The sequence below is a fragment of the Arachis hypogaea genome, chromosome 14 (genome assembly GCF_003086295.3).
Source record: "Arachis hypogaea cultivar Tifrunner chromosome 14, arahy.Tifrunner.gnm2.J5K5, whole genome shotgun sequence".
In the NCBI taxonomy this organism is placed as follows: Eukaryota; Viridiplantae; Streptophyta; class Magnoliopsida; order Fabales; family Fabaceae; genus Arachis; species Arachis hypogaea.
In genome coordinates this window covers 125,054,327-125,069,952 of record NC_092049.1, presented here as the reverse complement: position 1 = coordinate 125,069,952, position 15,626 = coordinate 125,054,327, and the positions used below count along the sequence as shown (strand labels likewise).

General features: G+C 32.7%; 1 protein-coding gene across 1 annotated transcript; it reads right to left on the bottom strand.

Annotated features, from left to right (window-relative positions):
* Positions 1-9,121: 9,121 nt before the first annotated feature.
* On the bottom strand, positions 9,122-15,626 carry LOC112743986 (uncharacterized). Its single transcript, XM_025793434.3, has 5 exons — positions 14,539-15,626; positions 13,785-13,946; positions 11,911-12,063; positions 10,984-11,414; positions 9,122-9,831 (listed from the first exon to the last, which is right to left on the bottom strand). Exons 1-5 carry the CDS (start codon positions 14,879-14,881, stop codon positions 9,217-9,219), a joined length of 1,704 nt encoding a protein of 567 aa, XP_025649219.2. The 5' UTR covers positions 14,882-15,626; the 3' UTR covers positions 9,122-9,216.

Below are 15,626 nucleotides of genomic sequence, written 5' to 3'. Positions count from 1 at the left end.
GTTGGAATCTCTTCAGGAGTCCCAATGATATTTAAATCATCAACGTACACAGCAATTATAAGGAATTCAGATGCAATTTTCTTTATGAAAACACATGGACAAATATCATCATTTTTGAATCCATTTTTGGCCAGATACTCAGTAAGACGATTATACCACATTCGTCCAGATTACTTTAGACCGTATAAAGATCTTTGCAATTTAACTGAGTATAACCCCTGTGAATATTCATTTGATGGTTTAGATATCTTTAGTCCTTCAAGAACTTTCATATAGATATCCTGATCTAATGAGCCGTATAAATAGACTGTTACCACATCCATTAAATGCATATGCAGTTTATGATATGCACATAAACTGACCAAATAACGCAATGTTATCGCATCCACTACAGGGGAGTACGTTTCTTCATAATCTATACCGGGCCTTTGTGAAAAATCTTGTGCCACAAGTCGAGCTTTATAACGCACAACTTCATTATTCTCATTTTGTTTTCTCACAAATACCCATCGGTATCCAACAGGTTTTACATCTTCTGGTGTATGGACTACAGGTCTGAAGACTTCACGTTTTGCAAGTGAGTCTAATTCAGCCTTCATGGCTTCTTTCCATTTTGGCCAATCATTCCTTTGTCTACATTCTTCGACTGATCTTGGCTCAAGATCCTTACTTTCATGCATGATATTCAATGCCACATTATATGCAAATATTTCATTGACAATTGTCTTATTTTGGTCCCATTTCTCTCTTATAAAGATATAATTTATTGAGATCTCGTCATTTTCACAATTTTCAGGTACCTGAACGTCTTCTGGCGTTATATCAGAATTTTGGACAACTGCAGGTGTCTTTACTATTTCTTTTTCAACAAGAATAATATTTACCTCTTTTTTCTTTCGAGGATTTTTATCTTTGGAACCGACAGGCCTGCCACGCTTTTGGCATGTATTTGCTTCAGTGGCTATTTGTCCTACTGGGACATCAATTCGAATTGGGGCATCTTCCGTCCTGCCACGCTTCTGGCATGAATTTGCTTCAGTGGCTACTTGTCCTACTGGGACATCAATTCGAATTGGGACATTTTTCGCTGGTATATAAGATTTGGTTATCCTCTTTGTATCGAAAAATGCATCAGGCAATTCATTTGCTATTCTTTGCAAATGTATAATCTTTTGAACTTCTAGTTCACATTGCCCTGATCGAGGATCTAAATGCATCAACGATGATGCATTCCAATTAAGTTCCTTTTCAGGAAGCTTATTCTCTCCCCCTAATGTTGAAAATTTTGATTCATCAAAATGACAATCGCAAACCGGGCTTTAAATACATCTCCCGTTTGTATCTCAAGATACCTCACTATAGAGGGAGAATCATATCCAACATATATCCCTAATTTTCTTTGGGGTCCATTTTGGTACGATTAGGTGGTGCAATGGAAACATATATCGCACACCCAAATATTCTTAAATGGAAGACATTTGGCTGCTGGCCAAAAGCTAATTGCATAGGAGAGAACCGATGGTAACTCGTTGGCCTCAAACGAATAAGTGCTGCGGCATGTAAAATAGCATGCCCCCAAACCGAAGTTGGGAGATTTGTTCTCATAAGTAAGGGTCTAGCAATCAATTGGAGGCGTTTAATAAGTGATTCTGCTAACCCATTTTGTGTGTGAACATAAGCTACTGGATGTTCAACACTTATTCCATTAGCCATACAATAAGCATCAAATGCTTGGGAAGTAAATTCACCAGCATTATCAAGACGAATTGCTTTGATTGGATTTTCTGGTAATTGTGCTTTTAATCGAATAATTTGAGCCAGTAATCTCGCAAACGTCAGGTTGCGAGAATATAATAAGCACACATGTGACCATCTCGAAGATGCGTCTATTAGGACCATAAAATATCTAAAAGATCCACATGGTGGATGAATAGGTCCACATATATCACCTTGAATCCTTTCTAAGAATTCAGGGGACTCAAATCCAATCTTTACTGGTGATGGCCTTAAAATTAACTTCCCTTGAGAACATGCAGCACAACAAAATTCACTAGATTTAAGAATCTTCTGGTTCTTTAGTGAATGTCCATGAGAGTTTTCAATAATTCTCCTCATCATGGTTGTTCCCGGATGACCCAATCTATCATGCCAAGTTATGAATTCATTTGGCTAGTAAACTTCTGGTTTACAATGGCATGTGATTCAATTGCACTAATCTTGGTATAATACAATCCAGATGAAAGTGAGGGTAACTTTTCTAATATAACCTTTTTATTTAAATCATGAGTTGTGATACATAAATACTCATGATTTCCCTCCTTCATTGTTTCAATATGATATCCATTTCGGCGAATATCTTTGAAACTCAACAAGTTCCTCAGGGACTTGGTAGATAATAGTGCATTTTTTATTATAAATTTTGTTCCTCCAGGAAACAAAATTATAGCTCTTCCGGAGCCTTCTATCACATTGCCCGAGCCAATAATAGTATTAACATATTCATCTTTTGACACAAGATGGGTAAAATATATATCACTTTTAAGAATAGTGTGTGAATTTACACTATCCGCAAGGCAAATATCTTCAGAATATGTCCTTGCCATTTTTCTTCAAAAACAAATAATAATAATAATAATAATAAAATGAGCAAAAGTACATGCACAGTAAAAATTATTCACATGAATACTTAACAAACACATATATATATATCAAACTATTCCATCATTGATCAAATAGCCAATATTTCCTTCAGGATCCTTAAAGAAATTAGATACATCATAATGAATGGTGGAATTTTCATAATTTGAAACAAAATTTGTTTCCTTTCCTTTGTCATCCTTTTTCAAGGATGCTTAATAAAGATCAACAATGTGCCTTGGGATACGATAGGTACATGACCAATAGCCCTTTCCACCACAACAGAAGCATTTATCCTCAATTGATTTACTTTGCCCAATATTTCTTTCTTTATCCCACTTCTAGTGAGATCTTTTCTTTTGAATATAATTCTTCTTCCTTCCATAATTTTTCTTGCTACCAAAACCTGGACATTTACCTCTTCTGGGGTTATGATTTGCCACATTTGCTTCAGAAAATGGGGCGGTGCCAGTTGGGCGCGCTTCATAATTCCTTAAAAGTAATTCATTGTTGCGTTCAGCAACAAGAAGACAAGAAATTAACTCAGAATATGTTTTTAAAACCTTTTTCTCGATTGCTACTGCAGGAGCACATTCGAGGCATGGAAGGTTGAGAAAGTTTTCTCTAACATATCGGGCTTGAGGAAGTATCACCGTCTTTTGATGATTATACCTTTCTTTAAGGTCTCTCCACAGATCTACAGGATCTTTTAATGTGGGATATTCATTTTTCAATCATACATCAAGATGACGATGAAGAAAAATCATGGCTTTGGCTTTATCCTTCTGGAATGTATTATTTTCAGCCTTAATAGTATCTCCAAGATCCATTGAATCAAGATGGATTTTAGCATCTAGTATCCATGGTAAATAATTATTTCCAAATATATCAAAAGCATTATATTCAAGATGAAAAAGTTTCGACATAATAAAAATTTGTTACCTGAAGTCTTCCTAAAATATCGTTAGAGCTTCGTGCTGATAACGTGTTATAAAATAACTAAATAAATAAATAAGGAAGAGGTAACAAATATAAAATATAAAGAGAAGGAAAGAAGTATTGGAACATAAAGAGAGAGAGAATTATTTATTACTTTTGTGTGTATTCCTTTTGGCTCAGTACATGTATTTATAGACAAACAAGAGGTAGCATATTCAACTCTCATTAAACTCATCTCTTTTGAGAATGTGAGCCGTCCATATTAAATGATCGTCATCCACCTCATTTGATCTTATCACAACATTTAGATAATTTTAAGTGTGTTTATTCACTGCATTAAGATCGTCGTTGCTGAAAATTTGCTTATAAATGTTTTTATGCTAGTTACCAAGTTTATGCATTAATCTCTTGCCAGACTCAAGTTTTACTTTTTGATTTCTACAACTTTTTTTTTTGTTTGCATTTTCTTTCATACTCTATTTATGTTATGCAATAATTCTTGTTATTTAAAATTTTAACTTGCTGTTGAATGAATGGATTTTTTTTATTCATTTTGAATTTATGTTTTGTTGAACAATCCTCACTTTTTTTTTTTTGCAATTTTAGAAAATCTGGAATTGTATTTGTACTTGTTGCAATGTTAAGTTTTAATTTATATCTACCAAGTGTTTGATGTTTTTAGTTAATATGGAGTAGTTTTCTTATCTTGCCTTAAGTGTAGGACATAGACGAATATCTTGAGTCACATAATTGCTTAATTAATTGTAAGTAAGGTGGTTGATTCGATTTAATTAATATAACTCTAATTGCCTTTTCACGATTTTTGTGGTCAACTAGTTAAGACTTTATTAATTAGGTAGAGAAACTCTAACAAACTTATCTTTGATGTTTTTGGAAGATTAATTAGGACAATTTTATCTTAATTGTTTGTATGCTTTATTGAATTGAGTTTTGAAGTGTTTGGGTTAATATAACTAACTTTCTACAATTTTAGTGGTTAAATGGCTAAGACCTTGTTATTTTAGTTGAGAAACTCCAATTGACGTACCATTGATGTTTTTGGTTGACTTATTAGAAAAATTTACTTTTTTGTTGATGTAAATAAAGTGGCAAGGATAGATAATTCTTGGAAGGAAATATCTCTAACCCAAGGTACTTTTATTTCATTAACTTATGTTTTTTCAATTACCTTTCTTTTTATTTATTTGCATTTTATCATTATTTCTTAAAGTCTGATTTCCATGCTCAAAATTCCCTTACTTCTGTTATCAATCTAAATATCCCTTCCTCGGAATATGACCCGAGGCTAAACTTTTGGTTTACATTTTAAACTTATTAATATGTTTACTATAGTGAGTGTATTAATATATTTCTTTGGGCAGACATGACGATAGATAGCAGAAGTAGATCGAGTAAGTCACGTAGTTGTAGTAGAGGGCGGGGTTCTACCGAATTTCCAAAAACTGTCTAGTCATCGCCCTCTATTCCGTCTACTCTGTCGACCCATGTGACATCACAGGCAGGTTCAGCGGACCAGCAATTTATCATGGTTCCAAACTCGAAGGATGTGCCTTCTTTTACTACGCCCCCTGCAGATGCATCGACGACGTCGACAGAGTCCGCGGTGGGTGATTCCTTCGATGCCCCCAGCAGGATACCCCTCCACCACCGCCCGTCATCCAACTGAGTATTTGGCCCAATGGCATGTAATCATGAGTACATTCAGTTTATTTGTTTGTTTAATCTTAAGTTTATGCGTTTTTATGAGCTTTTTAATGTTAGTTTCCTTTCTGCTAGGTTTGCACCAAATCTTCCCAATATTTACACACAGGAGATCTTTGACGTTATTAAGTTGATGTACGACCACCCGTGGATGACCTACACACAAATTCTGGCTGTGACTAGAGATCAATGGTTTCAAAAGTGGGTGGTAAGAATCCAATAATGCTGAATTAATTAACTTTATTTGAACTGTATTTTATTCCGACTAACTAATGTTGGTGAATCACTTTGTACAGTTGAAATTCATATGGGATGCGAATTATAATCTCATGATTCGGAAGATCTACGACCACCGGGCAGCCAAATGTTTTTAGTAGATGATCAGCGACGTTCGTAAGGGGTGCGACCACCTCACGTCGTGGAACTGTCCAAACATCAAGAAGGAACTGGAGGTCTATTTTACTCATGATGAAGGCTTCAAATTTATTTTATTAGTTGATATATTAATATGTAGTCTAAGTTGTTGGACCATGAGGTAACGCTGGCGGAGACTTTCAAGTATACCCATACTTTAAAGGCCAACAAGGAGAGATTTGCGATCGGTGGCCAACTATGTGAGTTTAAATAAATCCTAAGTTTCAAATTTATTTGATTTAAAGTCAATTATTTAACTGTTATCTTAATCATAATGTGTGTGACACTGGAGGATTACACTCAGAGATTGGAGGCCGAGACCCAACAATCTCAGCCGCCTGGTGGAAACGATGAAGCCAGCTCTAAAATTTCGACGGTAGATCCTAATAATAGTATGTGTTCAAATTTGGACCCAATAGACATAAGTCTAGTTACAATCCACCATCAGATAAAAAGGGATCTGAAATTAGGCTGCACAAATTTTGCCTAATAGTACCAGACACAACCCATGTATTTTTATTCACATGGGTCGAACTGACTTAGGTAAGGGTATTAAAATCTGTATCCGACCAAATTGGGAGTGTTGAGTTAAGAAATTAACTAAATTAATTAGTGATGACAAACATTATTTTTGGGCAAAATAAATAATTAGTGTTGATTAACTATAATTACTTATTACTAATTGTTTATTGTTGCAGGCCAAAATTCAAAAGGCCAAATAGAATAAAAAGCAATCAACAAGGATGATGGGTTGAAAGCAAAATTAAGAGCCCAAGGAAAAGCAAAGAAAGAAGCCAAAGAAATCAAATCGGGCCAAGCATATCAATACCCGATCCAAGCCCGATCTGATTTCAGAAAAGCAAATCCCTCTCTTTTGCTTAACCAAAAGCAACGTTCATCTCACTTTTGTCCTAGTCAAATCAGAGTTTCAGAAAAGTAAGAAAGAGAAAGAGAGAGAGCTTCTTCACCAAGCTAGTCACCAAAGAAGTAAGAGAGAGAAGGATTAAGCTTGAAAGGCAGATATCAAATCACCCAGTTCAAACCCAATCAAGCTTAGGTTAAAGGTAACCCATTTCCTCTTGTATGTATCAGATCTTCTTCTCCTCTTCCCAACTCTCTGCTCTATCCGAAATGCGATACAAAGGAAAGATGGTTTCTGTTCTTCTCTGCTGTGTATCCACGGTCTTAAACATGACTTGGGGACCAAGTTGATTTTCAAGGGCTCAGATTAAGTTGACCTTTGGAAGATATCTATGGTTGCTATTTTATGGCTTTCGGTCAAGATAAGGAAGTCAGTAGGAGAGTTTCTACTCTGGGGATTAAGGTGAAAAAGTGAATCTATGGGTTGGTGAAGCTCAAGGCTCAAGATGTTGACCTAGGAAGGTGAACCCAGCAACATGCAAGGAGATAAAAGAGATTTGTTGCTCATTCAGAAGTCAAGAAGAGAAAACCAGAGTGTGAGAACAGTGTTCTGTAAAGAAGTTCCTCTACTTGGATAATGCTTTCTTTCAAAGAAGCATTCGGCCAATACTGAAGAACTGTATCTAAGGTTTGCGAATCTGGTTTTTCACATAGCTAAGAGGCTGCTGATGAAGTCAATCTCCTTCATGTTTTACTGATTGTAATGTACTTTTCTAAGTTTATCTTTCTGTAATTTCTAGTGAGAAAAGGCATTGTGAGAAAGCTCAAGTAAAAGCCATGAGTGAAAAAAGGCCGAGTGAAACACTTGAGAGAAAAGTCTAGAGTTATTTTCAGATTTCTTTAGGTATGTCTATGTCTTGTATCTTGTACCTGTGAGGTATCCCTTTCTTAGTTGGGTCAGCACTAAGAGTGAATAGTTAGGTATTAGCATAGCCAATGTCAAGTTAGGTTAGAACTTGAGTGTGAAAGGATTGGGTCAATCCTGTGGAATTGGTGTATGTAATACTGTTAACTATAGTGAAATTCTTCCATAGTTGTAGAGGAGACTGGACGTAGGTTGCATAGCACAAGGCAACCGAACCAGGATACATACTGGTGTTAGCTTTTCTTTTCTCTGCTGTGTTCTGTTTTCTGATATTCATGAGACAAAAATAAATTGTCTCATAAATCTCCGCTGCTGAGAACAAACAGAATCAGAATTGAAAACTTGCTTAAAAAGGGTCATAACAACAACTTAAAAGGAAGGCATAGATTCAACCCCTTCTCTAAGCCTACCACAACCTTCAGAGAGTAAGCTAGATGCTTCTTTACCTAGGTAATAACCAACTTAAATATTGGGAGTAATTTCCCACTCTTTGTAAAGAAAGAACCATTCATCATCTTCAAAAAGCATCTCTAAGAAATGACTAAATTTTACATTGTTATTATTTTATTTGAAAAACTTTAATATTTTTATCATCATTTTAGTCAGTCCAAACACTAAATTATCTTTAACAAATAAATTTTATTAATTTATATATACAAATTTTGAAAAATGTGGGTGTAAAATGTATTAATTTATGTGTGTAAAATTTTGGTAAATATAAGTACAAATTATATAATTTTTATGTATAAAATATTTGTAAATACAAATTATTGTTAATCAAATCCTGACAAAAAATGACAAAAAATAATAATATTTGATGATCATGTATCATTGCTTATTCTATGTTTTTCAATTTAGTCACACATAAACCTATCTAAATTTTTGTTGACTTAGATATTGAATCCCTTGAAGGTACTTCCGAAAATACAAGTGTGTTAAAAAGTAAATGACCATATGCCTTTCGTCACACCTAAAATCCTCTATTCTATAGAATTTTGATGGTACTGATGTTGATATTCAATTTGCAACATATATAATAAAGAATGGAAGTGTGTTAAAGAAATGACCATATGTTGCTCGAGTTCCTCAAGTGAAGGAGATAGGATCCAAAATTTTAAAAAAGATATATCCAAGGTTCTTAGGAACTCTACAGCTTGTGAACTCTTGTTTGAATGATATGTATAGTCTCTTCATCTTCTTAGTGTTTTATATAGTTTCTACTTTCTACGTGTGTTGCTGTTTGTTTTGGAAGACATATATTATTAGTGTGGAATAAATTGTGTTCATAATGTTTGAGAGATTCTAGTTCTTTCCAGCATCAATGCCATGCTTGTTTCTAATTTCTGTTGACGAATGGCTAAATATTGATATGATATATAGTCATTTCGGTGGGAGCTTGTAATTTACTAATTTGCGGTTGGTGAAGTATGACACTTCATATATTCATAGTCACCTATAGAAACAAAATTGATAGATTAATCAAGTAATTGTTTGCCTAAATAAAAACCTTTTCTGTCTTTTGCCTAAACAATACTGATCATTTTATATTTTAGGATAGTAAAACTATTCAATTTTTACAATGAATTTTTATTCGTTTCAACCTTCTTCTTTGACAAAAGAAACTTCCTCAAAAGCATTATATAAGTTCAAATTCTAATTAATATTGAATAAAATACAGATAACACAACTAATTAACGACAAAAGAAAGCATTCATCGATCAATCTTTTTTCTTCTTTTTCTTAGAAGTGAGTAATTTGGGTGATCTTAATGTAGATACTAAAATCTCAAAGAAGAGGATCAACAATGTAGGTATGAGTACCAAGACTGGAACAACTGCAAGTGACGTTGTTGCTATCACAACACCTCGATTCCCCTCTAGCATCATAAAAAGTGCAGCAACAAAGGCTATCATCATGGATAACACGGAAAAGAAGAGGGTGATGAGGCCCAAAAGTAACTTGACAGGTAACTTCCATAGAAAATCATTCTCAGCATAACGCGAAGTGAGGATCCAAATGAAACTCAAGACAGAAGAAGAAGATGTGATGAGAGACACTGCATCTGCTATGATGAAGACTTTAAAAGCACGTTTTTTTAGAAAGATTGGAATGCCAGTATTTTGATCGTTTCCACCTGGGACAGTAAAGGCTGCAGCAAACATCATAGTAATAATGAGAGTACCAACGAGTGTAAAAGAACTTGCAATATCTCTTGCCCATTTTTCACCAGCTTTTACCAATTCCTCATGGGTTTTGGTAAACAGTTCACGAGGCTTCTTGCCATCTGCATTTTTGGCTTCTTTGCACTTGGCAGGCACAATTCTTTCCACCGCCTGCATGCATGTGGTACATGATAATTCCTCGTTGGAAAAGTATAGGTAGACAATAAAAATACTAAACAATGTGAACAATAGATATATAGTTCATTTCACTAGGTGTACGGATGATTATTTTAATATTAAAATTTAGATGGGTAATTTAGAAATGTAGTGTGTTTTATTTGATTAGTAGTTGTTTATCAAAAAAGTCATTGGTTACCTAGCATAGCCCTTGCTCATTTTTATATTTTCTACTGAATATTCAAAATTTCTGCAGCAAATGTTAGTTTATTAACAATTTAGTCCAATTGAATAAATATTTGGAAGAGAAAAATTCTAATATTACAAATACATATGTATTGATATAATAATGGTCTAAATAAATTGATATTTGTGACATAATCACTAACCGAATTGCAACCACGACGGCTACAGTTTATTTCATATGCTTTTTTTTTTTTTGTCTGATATCTTTTCATGTTTTAAGAAATGACACATATATAGATACATAGTTACATACATAAGTACACGTTGAAAGAGAGAAGTAAACTCTAGAGGTAGTTTGTGTTTGATTTGCATTTTCCTCCTTTGTTTTCTTATATAGATGAAAAGATAAATTGTGATAATTGATTTTTTATATATAGATGAAAAATGGGAATAACTCATAAGAAGATGAGTAGTAAGAGTTCAAGTGATAAGAAAACTGATAAAGTAGTTAAAGGTTAATAGAAATTATTAGAGATTGTTTGAAATAGTTGGAAACAGTTATAGCCAGTAGCAGCAAGCTATTATTGTTATTTAACATCATTACTTGATGAACAAGTCATAATAGCCTACAAATGATGACTAGATGTTTTCATGTGAGAATAATTATTAAAAATTGTTAAATAATTTGATATATTTAACTAAACTGTTTAATATACGAAGACATTTTTATACAAATAGTCACCACTGTATATATAAATCTCTAATTCTCTTTTGTTTTATACTTAAATTTTCACCATTTAAAATCAGTAATATAAATTTCAATAAAAATGTGAAAAGGTTATTTTTGTTTTTCCATTATTTTTCTTTTTTTATACAAAAATAAAAATCATTGAAAATGAAACCAAACAGCTATTAAATGAATGTGAGTGCATAGACACACTTAAGAGTCAGAGAGAGGACCTTAAACCATTGAAGTTCTTTTTGCATTTGCAATGCTGAATTGGGAAATTTGCCAAGGTAAGAGGAAGGTCCTAGTTCAGCTGCAAGATGCAAAATGTTATTATCGAAGACGTCTTCACGGGATGCAATCATCTCTTTACGCCCCTCGATCTCATGAATGAATCTGAAAACTGTGTCATGACGATACGCAATTGCATGTGAAAATATGCCTCTTTCATTTTTGTCCATGGCCCACAGAAGGTCAGGATTTGCATGCCTCATTGAATCTATGAACTCAACAAGTCCATACTTTGCTGCGTGCAACATGGAGTCGTAAGCTAAGCACTTATGTAGCTTGGTTTCGTCTAATTCCGATATTTTTTTGCTCAACCATTTCAGAATCTCACATGCTACATGATGGTTCTTTTTCATCTCATATATTTTCTCACCCCCTGATAACATTTCAATAGCTACCAAGTTCAAGAAAGAATCTAATAATTGAAACAGAGAAAAAATGGGAAGGAAAAAAACCACTATATATGAACTTATTATAACTGTTTAAAGAAAGGGAAAATAGAAATGCTAATAAGCAAAAATATAATGCTAGAAAGATAAAAGAAATCGTTAGAATTTGTTTTATTTAGTATTTATTAGTTATTGTAACATTTAATAAATATTAAAGAAGACAAATTGGACTCTTTTTTGACTAATTTTTTTTGTTATCACAATTAATATCTAGGTTACATTAAGAAAGCAATATTTTTTATAAAATTAAAATCAGCCATAATTTTTTTTTCTTTATAATAACAATCAAAACCATTTATTTATAGTAGATAGTTCATTAGTTCTCAAAAGAATTGAACGGATTTATATTAATTTAAACAAGAAAACATCACTACCGCATTGGAATTAATTAAAAATTAAGGGCATTCGTCTAATCTTACGCACCCGGAAGTTTTCGAAGTCCACTAGAGATTTTGTCTAAAGGAGAAGTTGCAATAAGATTAGCCAAGATATTTGCCTTTGTGTCGTCCGGATCAACATGTAATATAATCTCCATACTTTTATTAGAAAGCTTTAGGAGTGTCTTCAGCCTCAGACCTGCAGTCAAATAGTTGGAAAAATATCTTTTAAAATAAAAAATTGACAAAATAAAAAAGTGAGAAATTTTATTATTTGAATTAAAAAATAATTAAATTTTCTCATTTTTCACTTTATTAATTTTCTCATTTTAAAAAAATAATCTTTCAAATTCTTCATTGTAGCCCATACTTTCTTTCTAGCTACTATTATTCATTCATTTATTCCTTGATATTACTTGCATACACATTTACCGTGGATGTATGCATGTAAATGTAACAGCTAACAATATATTAACTGTTTTAAGGGAAGATTAATCTTAGGGACCACTAACAAAAACTAATTATATATTAAGAAAGATCAATTACATCAAAACTAAGAAAAAGTAAAATTTAAGAAAAAGGATTAATGTGATAATATCTCGAGTACTATCCTCTAACACTATTGTTACTATTGATACATACACATTTAATTTTGTTTTTTAATAAAACATATTCCAATAGTTTTTATTGTAATTTAGCCATTAATACGTAAAAATAGATGATAAAAAAAATTTAGTTGAGAGATAAAAAGAGAGATCACCCGTTGTCAAATTGAGCTTTTTTGCTTTGATAACCTAGTTTGGAAGATCTAACAATAGTTTTTCTTGTGCAAAATTAATTTGCCTTAGTATTTGGTGATATTGCAATTAGTTACATTAAGATTATTGTTATTATTTATATTATTTATGGTGATTGGTTCTTATATGTGATGTCTTTTCCCTGTAAAAAAAAAACTTTCACCAGAGAACACGAAGATAAATGAACTACTCATGTTGGAAGAGTAAAATGAATCTTTTCTTTTTTGTATTAAAAACAATCATAAAAAGAATTAGACTGAGAGATTAATTAATGGTATTTTTGTCTCTTTAGAATGATGTTTTGGTCTTTCTTTATGAATTTTATTTAAATAGGTCCCTTTTAATTAATAATAATGATGTAATTAGTCTCTTTTATTTTTATTTTTTTTTTGTGACTAGTCTCTTTTATTAATTTGTCTAGGTTAACGGTTCTTTCCAATAATTTCTCCTTATTTTAATTAATCTACAAAAGGTCATCGCCTTAATCAATATTTTAAGGGCTATCTCTTTGTCTGATGTTTAAGTTGTTAAGACATATAGGAACTTTTATATTCCAAAACGGCGTTCTAAGAATTTCTTTTCTATTTGAAGTATGTTAATGCACAATAAATATAATCCAAGTATTTAATATTTAGTATGTCCGAATAATTTTATATGAGAAACTTTTAGGAATAAATAATTTTTAGTATTTTTTATTATTATTTGATCAAATATAAATATTAAATTATTTTTAATAAATAAATTTTATTAATTTATATGTATAAAATTTTAGTAAATATAAATATAAATTATATTTTTTTATGTACAAAATATTTATAAAAATAAATATAAATTATAATTAAATAATACTGATTAGAAATGATAATATTTATTAGACACGTAATATTTTTTATTTTATATTTCAGCATGCGTTTTTGAAAAGAAAATTAATAATCAACTTATGAATGTCCAACTAATGTTAGGTAGGTAATAATGTGACAAGAAGTTGTTGAAAGTTGACTTATATATGAAAAACAAAAATTATATGACAATCAATGCTTGAACGAAATAGTTAAGTACTTATTAGGTGAGCAACACTTCGGAAATAATTCAATTTTTCTGGGAAAGGGCAAATTAAACTCACAGTGATAAATAAATCTCTGCCATAATCCAAGCTGGCTTCCACTACGAAATGCAGAAGGCATGTGAGCTAGTGCATATATGGGCCGTAGGTCCACTGATTCTGATTCAGGATCAATTCGCAATTCTCCACTAAGCCTGTGTTGGATCAATGAGGCAGCAACATCTATACCCAGAGAAAACGTAATAAAAAGCTGAATAACATTTTATTTAGAATAATGGTGAAAATAATATATTTTATTTAGTAATTAGTATGAAGGCTGGGAATTTCACATTTAAAATACATGTTAAATAATTAAAAAATGCTTTTGTTTCACATTGACAAACCTTCTCCTTTGTATAAACAAAAATAGTAAAATCAAATGATATATTAGAAATTTAGAACCAATATTTAAAAAATTTAAAGTAATCAATATTAGTTTAAAACTTTAAATACAGAACAAAGGTTAAAAATATTAATTACTTAACATTTTTTATCTTTAAAAACTTATAAAAAGTTAAATAATTTTTTGCACAAAAATATTTTATTTTAAAATAATAACTAAGATATTAACTTGTATTATATCTAATAATAAAATCAAACATAGTCGATTCTTAATTATAAAAGAAAAAATGCACAACCAAACAACTCTGTATTTTATTACAATAAAAAAGAAAAGAAAAGAGCTGTTGCGCTGTTGACTGTTGAACACTTGAAGCCAGAAGATTGAAAGAGGATATGTGGGAAGACGAACAGAGACTAAGTTGCAACACCTTACCGAATATTTCTGCATAGATGCATCGCGTAAGAAGCATAATTCCATAACGGCCTCCCTTCTCAAAGAAAACAGGAGGAGGAGTCTTAGAGAACAGGTACGTGGTCATTTCTTTGTGACCCTTCTTGGAAGCAATGAGAACCGGAATCTCACCATTCTGGTAGTCGTTGATGTAACCACCAACATATTCATCATCGTCTTGCTTGGTCCTTATGGTTAGCAACTCCTCTCCTCCTTTAACAACCATCCTCTCCGCCATAGCTACGTTGTCCGTTAACTCAGCAACAAGAGCAAGCGCAGTGTATCCCCTTTTGTCCTGCATCTTCAGCAACCGCTGGTTCCCCATGTTAACTAGCTCCTTCACGATCCTCTCCTTACCAGAAGCCACTGCCACGTGGAGAACCGTCCTTCCCGTGGAGGATGCGGTGGAGAATATAGAGTCCGGGTACCTGTTGATACGATTTCGCGTCGTTCCAGTATCCTCTCTTTACTGCACTGTGGAGCCTGTGAACGTGACTGCCATGTTCTTGATCTGAATCTGGAAACGCTCTCACGTCTTTGCTGAATGAGATCTTCAAGTGGTTCCATGCCTCTCTGGCCTTTTCGAATTTTCTTATGTTGGAGAGGTTCTCTGATCCACACGCCAGTTGAATGGCGTGTAAAGCCTTTGCGTTCTTCGATATCCATTCTTCCGTTTCTGATTTATTATTATTATTACTATTTTGATCAGCCTCAACTATACCACGCCATAGACCTTGACCAACAAGATAGTTTTTCACCAGAGTGCTCCAGTTGTCGTAGTTGTCTTTTGTAAGCGCTTCCAGAACGATCCCGGTTGAAGCAATATTGATATTAGTAGCTGCTGCCATATTATTTGTTCGCATAAAAAAAATTAAAATGGTAAACTACCAAAAGTATTCCTGATTCAGTTGGGGACTTGGGGATCAAGAGTGGATGATTTGAAATGATAGATTAAAAAAATGTTTCTACTGTTTAGTGAGAAAAAATGAATAATTAATTCATTTTGTATATACGGACAATAAAAGAAATATTTGTCCTGACAGTTTTTTTAAGATTGGGGAACTAATTCT

Coding starts and splice junctions, on each gene's coding strand:
- LOC112743986 (XM_025793434.3), bottom strand. CDS start 14,881: ATGGGGAACCAGCGGTTGCTGAAGATGCAGGACAAAAGGGGATACACT. Junction 12,064..13,784: donor GCAGAGATTTATTTATCACT/GTGAGTTTAATT, acceptor ATTTGACTGCAG/GTCTGAGGCTGAAGACACTC. Junction 9,832..10,983: donor AAGAACTTCAATGGTTTAAG/GTCCTCTCTCTG, acceptor ACATGCATGCAG/GCGGTGGAAAGAATTGTGCC.